This window comes from Mauremys mutica, chromosome 7, assembly GCF_020497125.1.
Source record: "Mauremys mutica isolate MM-2020 ecotype Southern chromosome 7, ASM2049712v1, whole genome shotgun sequence".
Lineage (NCBI taxonomy): Eukaryota > Metazoa > Chordata > Testudines > Geoemydidae > Mauremys > Mauremys mutica.
Window position 1 is genome coordinate 110,878,070 of NC_059078.1, and position 9,298 is coordinate 110,887,367.

Consider the following 9,298-nt stretch of genomic DNA (forward strand, 5'->3'; position numbering starts at 1 on the left):
GTTTGCAATATACTGGGATGAAAATGACATGCAATTCACAAATTAAAATTCTGTAGCTGCATTTTGGGAGGGGTCGAGATGAGGAGGTGCTTGTATATGAAAAAAATCAAATAGCCTGTGTATATGTGTAATGCAGCACCCTGCACGTAAGTTTGCTCAGTTGGTACATCTCATCTGATTCAAAGTTACCCCCTTCCTTGGGTTTCATGTAATGGTAATTTCACTTAGCTGTTCCTAGGACTTCTCCCTGCAGGTCCTGGCTCCTAATTCCTTCTGTCTTCAAGAAGTTCTCAACTCTCACTCTCCCAAGTTCATCTGGCTTCCAGGACAAGTTGCACAGAATGACCCTGCATCCTTAGGCAGGGTCCCAGTACTTGAAAGAGACCCTGAAGTGAACTGCCTCTTCCCTAGAGTTCACAACATTTGTAACTGAAGGCCCGGGGAAGAGAGGCGATAAGTCTGGAACGCTTTCTTGTGCTTCCTTACTTGGCCTTCTGCATCCTCTCACCTATGACTCAAATTTCCACTTTTGCATTCTCTGTAGAGAACACAACACTCACACGCACATAGCCCTACAGTTAAATAAAATGTATTTGAATGTTTGATTTCTTGAGGAGAAACAGATATCCCACATCAGCAACCAGGTAGACAGCCAACGCAAACATTCAGCATAGACAGTGATAAATTAAACAATGAGCAAAATTTGTGATGCCTAAGTTTAAGTCCTGAATAGGTGATAGTTAAAGAATAAGATGTATTATCATAATGTTTGGATCCTTGGGGTCCTCTGCCTGCCATATTAAAAAAAAAGGCCATCATGACTGAACCTCTGTGTATGAAATAGACTATCAGAACCCAGAGAAAGGCTAGTACAGATACAAGTTATGCAGCATTATGATAAGACTCCTGAGACAAGAAAAGAATATTTACAACAGCCAAAAGATAGGAGGTACAAAATTAAGTACATTTCATTTTTTCCTGATGCTGGTCCATGTACCGAGACCAAGAGGTGAGCAGGTTTTCTGATCTGAGGACCTTTCGTGGAGAACAAGACAGAGGTAGTAATTTCCTATCCCACAAAACTAAAGATGGGATAGAATTTCCTACATGCTTTCCCGGGAAATAACTGGTGGAGAAGTTGTTCTGTATGGTCAGCAGCTGCATATCTTCAGATGACTTAAAGAAAAAGGGGATTTTGAACATAGTACTTGACTGTTTGCACTATGGATTGTTTTATATCAGTTGTTAAAATGACCCAATATTATGCAAAAAAAATTTGTATTTTCTGAATTTGAAGGAAACTTTTACACACCTACTGCTCTGTTTCCTTATGCAATTCAAGATGTATTCAGTACATTTATTCTGCAAATAAAAGACATGCATCCAATGAAGTGGGGTTTAGCCCATGAAAGCTTATGCTCAAATAAATTTGTTAGTCTCTAAGGTGCCACAACTACTCCTGTTCTTTTTGCGGATACAGACTAACCGGGCTGCTACTCTGATTTCTCCCTCCCCCAATTTTATAGTCGGGAAACCCAACTTCATTGGGTATGAATAAAAAAAACCTCCTCGTTAGAAATGAGATTGAAAAACAAAAACAAAGCCACAGCTAAAGTTTTACAAGTCATGCAGTAGGCAATGCTTGCTTTATCAGACATCACTAGAAGCCTCCCTCCCTTCTCGCCTGCCTACTCCCTGTTTTGGGATTTTTTACATTTGAAACATTTTTGCTTGCAACAACATTTGCTCTGTACCAGGGATGAGATGTCACACAACTGGTCTGCTTTTCCAGCACCTCCCTTTTGTTCTCATTGATACAGACATCAAACAAAGCACTAATCAGAGGTGCTACAGGAGCAGAATGATGATCATTTCTGGATATTTGATTATTTTTTTTTTGAAAATTTACCTAAAAAGTTAATTTTTAGGTTTTCTACTGAAAATGTAAGACTATGAATTGAATGAGTCAATTCAGGCTTAGGCTTTATCTGCATAACCAACAGCAGAGTTGTATTTCTCTACAGCTCAAACACAGCCCAGATTCTGTGACCATTCAGCAAAAAGACCATGAGACAACAATATTGTTTTCATGAACTGAAATCTAAAATCAAAGGCTTATATTCTACTGAGGAAATGAAAGCTTTGAGTGTTTGCTGATGTTAACTGGTTATGATAGTTCTAATAGAATACAGTATAGCTTTTAAATGTAGAGGTACAAAACTTAGATCTCACTTTCTCATTTGTGTATCAAATATGATGCTTCTGGACCATTAAAGAAAGATTTGTATAACCACTGCACTCATATCACTCACTTTTGAAACTCAACACCTATTCCACAGAAGTTTTTCACTCAGAGCTGGAATATACATGCACTAAGCCACATAGATATTCTTTTACTGGACAGGAAAGAGTAAAACATTCAAACAGTTGCAGATGTTTCTGTGAAGGAAGATGAAGAAAAGTTTCTGCAAGTTTTTATCAGAATGATTGACCTCAAGGGGAACAGCATCTGAATCACTAAACATGACTAATATTTTAGAAACTGAGCCATATATTTTATCCTATTTTTTGTATACAACTCCCAAAAGCACTGGGTAGTTTGGAATGGATATAAATCCTTATGATCCAGGGCTTAACAATTGCTAACTGTAAGGGCTTGGCTACACTTACAAATTTGCAGCGCTGCAGCAGGGTGTGAAAACACACCCTCTCCAACGCTGCAAATTGCGGCGCTGCAAAGCGCCAGTGTGGTCAAAGCCCCAGCGCTGGGAGCGCGGCTCCCAGCGCTGTCCGTTATTCCCCACAGGGAGGTGGAGTACGGACAGCGCTGGGAGAGCTTTCTCCCAGCGCTGGTGCTTTGACTACACTTAGCGCTTCAAAGCGCTGCCGCGGCACAGGGCCGCCCAGAGGATTCTGGGGGCCCGGGGTCTTTGGCGGCGGGGGGCCCTTCCGTTCCGGGACCCGCCGCCGAAGTGCCCGAAGACCCGCGGCGGGAGCCCCCCGCCGCTGAATTACCGCCAAGCGGGACCCGCCGCCGAAGTGCAGCCCAGTCTTCTGCAGTAATTCGGCGGCGGGGGGGGGGTCCCCGCCGCGGGTCTTCGGGGCACTTCGGCGGCGGGTCCCGGAATGGAAGGGCCCCCCGCCGCCGAATTACCGCCGAAGACCGAGCTGCGCTTCGGCGGCGGGTCCCGCTTTGGCGGTAATTCGCCACTGGGGGGTCCTTCCGCCCCGGAGCAGAAGGACCCCCGCCGGCGAAGACCGGGAACGAAGACGCTCCTGCGCCCTCTTGCCCCGCCCCCACTGGGCGGCCCTGACCCTATCCACACCCCCCCTCAGAACACCCACAATCCAACCCCCCCCATTCCCTGCCCCGTGACCGCTCCCCCAACCTCTGCCCCCTCCCTGTGCCCTGACTGTCCCCAGGACTCCCTGCCCCTTAGCCAACCCTCCCCGGGCTCCCTCCTCACCCGGAGCCTCAGCGCCTCGCCCGATAGCCGCAGCGTATCTCCGCCAGGGACCCTGAGCCCCGCCCCGCTCCGAGCCGCGTGGTGAGGGGGCGGGGCTGCGAGCTCCACGCCAAGCGGAGGGACCTGAGCTCAGCCCGGAGCTCCCAGCCCCCCCCCCGACCACGCGGCTCCGAGCGGGGCGGGGCTCAGGGGCCCCGGCGGAGACTCGGTGCTTGATGCGCTAGGGCTCCAGGAGAGGGGCAGAGGCAGGAGCCTCAGCTGTTCTCTTGGGGGCCCCTGCGGAGCCCAGGGCCCGGGGCAAATTGCCCCCTTTGCCCCCCCCTCTGGGCGGCCCTGCCGTGGCAGCGCTACCGCGGCAGCGCTTTGAAGTGCTAAGTGTAGCCACAGCCTAAGATGAAGCCTTCCAGGGGAATGGGGGACAGATTATCCCACTCCTGCCTAAGGACAGGTTTGGAGGAGATGCTGCATTTTCCTTTGAAGCATCTGGTAATGGCCACTGTTAGTTCTCTTGTTAGAGACTTGAAACTGAACTACACGGACTATAGGTCTGAATCAGTATGGCGATTCCATGTACAAGAGTATAATAGAGTTCTGTAACTTCATTATATGTTTCTTACTGTTATTTATATGTAAGACCCTACCAAATTCACAGCTATGAAAAACGCATCACGGACCATGAAATCTGGTCTTCCCTGTGAAATCTGTATAGTGTAGGATAAAAGCACACAAAAGAGATTTCACGGGGGAGATCAGCGTTTCTCAAATTGGGGGTCCTGACTCAAAAGGAAGTTGCAGAGGGGTCACAATGTTATTTTAGGGGATTCACAGTATTGCCACCCTTACTTTTGCACTGCCTTCAGAACTGGGCAGCCGGAGAGTGGTGGCCGTTAGCCGAGCGCCCAGCTCTGAAGGCAATGCCCCATCAGTAGCAGTGCAGAAGTAAGGGTGGCAATACCATATCATGCCATCCTTACTTCTGCGCTGCTGCCTTCAGAGCTGGGCCCTCAGTCAGCAGCCACCACTCTCCAGCTGCCCCAGCTCTGAAGGCAGCTCCACCACCAGCAGAAGCAAGAGTAGCAGAACCACAACCCCCCCCTACAATAATCTTGTGACCCCTACCCCCCCCTCAACTATGTTTTGGGTCAGGACCCCTACAATTACAACACCGTGAAATTTCAGCTTTAAATAGCTGAAATCATAAAATTTATTATTTTTAAAATCCTATGACCGTGAAATTGACCAAAATGGACTGTGAATTTGGCAGGGTCCATTTATATGAGAACATAATGCTATTACCTTTTCTTATCCTGATATTATATGTGAAGAGAGTTCACTTCAATATACATGATCAATGAACTGCTCGAATTTACACAACTCTACCTTGGAATACATTTAACTATACCTAACACAACTAATTTAAAACCCATCATATTTTTGTTATGGGAAAAATAATCTTATTAAGCTACAAAGACATATTCACTTCCTCTAACTTGTCAGATTCAACTAGCATAGCAATAAATACTTATAAACAACAGCAAGGAGAAAACATTATGCCTCTTCATTATTCTGTGCACTGTCACTTGTATTGCGCTGATCCTGTGTTCCTTTTGAAGAGAAATTAGAAAGTCAACCTATTGTGCTTTCAAGTTTATATTTTCCCCCACTTCCACCTAAATGTATTATTACTAAACAGAACAAGATAAAACATCTGATGAGATGGGTGGCAGCAGCTCACTGCTTGCTCTGTTGTCATGGCCATATTGCATTCATTTAGTAATACCTGGTTTACAACAGAAGCTGTCAACTTAGTATTTTTTATTACATTTTCCATGTCATCTCTTCATGAAAGAGTACCCAGTTATAAACCCCCTCACCAGTATTTCTCAGAACCTACCTCGGGCAATACAATTTCATTCAGATAAAATTTATTTTATCTAGTTTTAAAGGATGTGGGGTTAGTTTTATTTTAAGTGGAACATATAAACAATTTTCCCTGTTACTTTGCATACTAAAAATATTGCATTCTTGCCCTAGTTTCTGACCAAACTTGAAAGCCAAATATCAGTCAAGGCCAACCCTTTCCTCTGGTCCTCTTCTAATAAGTTAATTTTATTATATATGCACTATTTTACCACCAAGGTGGCTGCATTTCAGTGGTACAATTGTATACTAGTTTATAAAGTACTTAGGGAGCCTTCAAGATGAAAGTTATTACTCAATATTGACAGTTCCCTGCAGCATGATGACAACCATGACAATAGATAAACCGGGAAAATCTCAGTCTTGTCTCAAGAGATTTCCCAACTCCTCTATACTAATTGAGTGAGTGGCCCCAGGGCTAAAATCTTTTCACGCCCACTCACCCAGGTATGTAAACTACAACTGAAAGAGGAAGCCACTTCAAGAGCAAAGGATCTCCTCTTCCCCTCACCCCAAAATTGTAAAGAATGTTATTTACAATTGTTTTAAATTCTCAGCTGCTGAAAATTATAGTTTATTTGGTACTTTTCGTTTTGGAACAAAACCTACAGAAGTGCACAAGTGAAAAACAGCCTGTATGCTCATTTTTAAAGGCAGGCTGTGTTGAGCAGCCACCCGTTATAAAACCAGGTTTGAAGTCTCCATTAGGACCAGTCCACTGGATCAGGCTCAATGACCACTGAATGGTTGAAATACAGATTCCCGGAAACCACAGACTACCACAGACCCCTGGATTAACACTCTGCGCCTTTCCAGTGAGATCTTTAAAAAAATCGAGCGCTACAAGGCCAGTCACGAGCGAAGGGGCTTGCTCTGGACCCCTTGACCAAGTCTTGAGACCTGAACATTCAGAGTCTTGTTTATCTCCTTTACATGCGCCAATGTATTGGGCACCTACCCAGTCATCACCGATATCGATGACGGTATCACCGCTAGCCCTCGTTAATGGGGGTACTAACAAGATGATAAAACTTAAAGGAGCAGGAGCAGGCACCTAGTGGCTTTAGTTGCTGACCCAGTCCTGAGCAGGGCAATGAGACTCGTTTGCGGGCCGCTGAGCTACTTTCAGGCCTGGGTCACACTACAGAGCTCAGTATCAGAGCGGGGATGCCCAGAGGCGGGAGCAAGTGGGGCAATTTGCCCCAGGCCCCGCAAGGGCCCCCACGGGAATATAATATTCTATAGTATTGCAGCTTTTTTTTATGGCAGGGGGCCACTGAAATTGCTTTGCCCCAGCCCCCCTGAATCCTCTGGGCAGCCCGGTACCAGCACGGCCATCAGCCGGGGAACAGGGCTAATGCCCGCTGGATTAGTTTATTTTAGCGCGGAGGGAATCCCCAGCCCGCTCTTACCCTGGCCGCAGGCGCCCCGCTGGATGGCGATGACCGGCGGCTGCTGCAGGCGCTCGGAGCGCCGGCTGGCCGCCCGCAGCTGGCACAGGTTGCCGTAGGTCCTGGCGTCGCTGCCGCACACGGGCTCGCTGCTGGTGCAGACGCAGAGCCCGGCCTTGGCTCGCTTCCTCACCGTGGCCGTCGCCGCCACTCCCGCGCCGGGCGGGAGCCGGCACTGGAGTCCCTCTCCGCAGGGCGGCTCCCCGGCGGGCCCGCCGCAGGGCTCGCCCTCCTGGGCCGCGCACACCGGGCAGCAGCCGCAGGCGTCCGGCGCCTCTCCGCCCGCGCAGTCGGCGGGCACGGCGGGGCAGCGCGCCCGGTCGCAGCGCTCGGCGCAGCCGGCCGCCCGCTGGTCGTAGCGCCGAGCGGGCTCCGCCGCGCCGCCGCCGGGGAGCAGCAGCAGCAGGAGGCAGCAGCCGCCTGCCCAGCTCAGCCCCAGCAGCATCCTGGCCGGGGGACACCGAGAGCCGCCCGGAGCGGAGGCTGATGCAGCCCCCAAGAGGCTCAGCGGCGCCGGGCTGCCAAGCCCCTGAAACCCGAGCCCCGCTCGGCAGCAGCGGCGGCAGCAGCGGGGAGAGCCGGGCCGCGGCGCGAAGGGCAGAGGGGTCCCGCCCCGGGCGAGCGCTGCTCGGAGGAGACGGGGCAGAGCTCACCGCCAGCCGCAGCGGCACCAAGCACAAGCCAGGACCGAGCTGCTGGGCTGGGGGGTGCGGCGAGGGGAGGGGCCCGCCGGGGGCTGCCTTATAAACAGCCTGGCCCGGCGAGAAGCTGCGTGCGTGGAAAGCGGCCCATTGGTTTGCGCTGCCTGGGAGGGGACGGGGCGTTTGGGAGGACCGCAGTTTTCGTAAGCTGGCGGGTGACGGTGGGGAAAAGGCGCGGGCTGGGTGGAGGTGAGTGGGACACAGGGCAGAAGGTAGGGGTGGGACAACGCTACCAGGGGGCGAGGTACTTTGCAAATCGCCAGGCGGGAAAAGGAGGGTAGAGGGCAGAGCCTGGCCCCGTTCATTTGTGACCCAGACACAGTTCAGTATCGTGCCAAGCATTAGAAAGTGTCAGAGACAGAAAGGTGTAGAAATACATTAATTTCTACCCTAGCAAAAGGTTAAGAAGAGGGTGCCAGAAGGTTGCAGAGCGAGACGGTGGGGTTGAAGGAGGTGAGCAATAGGCTGCAACATTTCTTAACAAAGTTATTTACATTAGCTAAGAATGATCTCACATTTTTCACTTGGGAGCCATACTATCAGCTAGGGTCTACTGGGAAGGGTAGCCTGTGCAAAGGACAGGAAGGCCTTGGGCTGGTATGTAAATACTGTATCTCTCTTATACAGAAATGACCTGCTGTGTATGCTGAAAGGATTGCTGAATAAATGTACAATTATTAACTCCTTATTACAACCAAGGATACCAAACCACTGCACAAACTATTGGAGAGACATCATCACTGATATGCTGCAAATTTGCAATGCAGAGGTACAGTGAAAGGAAATCTGGAGCAAGCACACTGGGGCAAATCCCCATATTAGGAAACAAAAGAGTTATGGGGCCCTGAACACCATTGGCCTGTGTGAAAAGGGTGAAGGATGTTTTGGCTGCTAGAATCTGAACCTGTGGTTAGAGAGTGTGTAAATATTAGTGACTTAACCTAAGGCCACTAAGTCTCTAAAAAGTCTCAATCTAACTTCAAACGGGAGTTGGATCAGGCCCACAGCTCACTAAATGGGTGGTTTGCAGAAGACAAAAATCTACAAAGAATTCATTGTTCCAGAAATAAACCCAGGATAACAAGAACAATCCCATAAAGTTGCTGTTTCCAAAATAATTTGATTACAGGATTTGAAACAGCAGGAAATATTCACATGTACTTAAGAAGTAATTGTAAAGATATAAATTAACAAACACAAATAGTCTTAACATTTTGGCTTACAGCATGAAAGATGTTAATGTTTTAAAAGTGATGGGCAATAATGCATTTTGATAGGCTATTACTATGATAAAATGCTTCCCAATCATGCTTTAGCCATCTGTTTTAAATGGTTATCCAGTACTTACACTGCCTAATTTTGATGTCTACTTCCTCACGCGCGCACTTTTAGCATGAGGTCAAATCGTCATGGAGTGTTGAGAACTGTAGAAATATGGATTCATATAAGCTGTTGGAAGCTCAGCTGTTTGGAAGGAGGAGCAACTGGTCATTTTTCTAAGTGGTGAAGGCATACAATCACAGCTGATCAAAATAGTTTGACCAAAGTCCTGTTAACAAAGGCCACTGGAACAATAATAATTCAGTGAATCATATGCTAGCATGAGGACTAAAATTGGTATCCTTACCTCAGTTAATGATGGACTTTCTAATCAGAATGCACAAATTAGTTTGCTTCAACAAAGTTCACAAACGCTAATATAAAATATTTTAGCATTTGCAAAATTCTTTGCTGAAGCACAGTTTAGAAATTTATGCTT

At 48.1% G+C, this 9,298-nt stretch overlaps 1 protein-coding gene across 1 annotated transcript in view; it reads right to left on the reverse strand.

Moving 5' to 3' along the window:
- HTRA1 (HtrA serine peptidase 1) overlaps positions 1 to 7,519 on the reverse strand; it is a 45,851-nt gene extending 38,332 nt beyond the window's left edge. Inside the window, exon 1 of the mRNA XM_045025682.1 lies at positions 6,800 to 7,519. Coding sequence (XP_044881617.1) covers positions 6,800 to 7,283 — 484 coding nt within the window. The 5' untranslated portion in view covers positions 7,284 to 7,519. The remainder of the gene's footprint in view (positions 1 to 6,799) is intronic.
- Between the last annotated feature and the right edge of the window lie 1,779 nt (positions 7,520 to 9,298).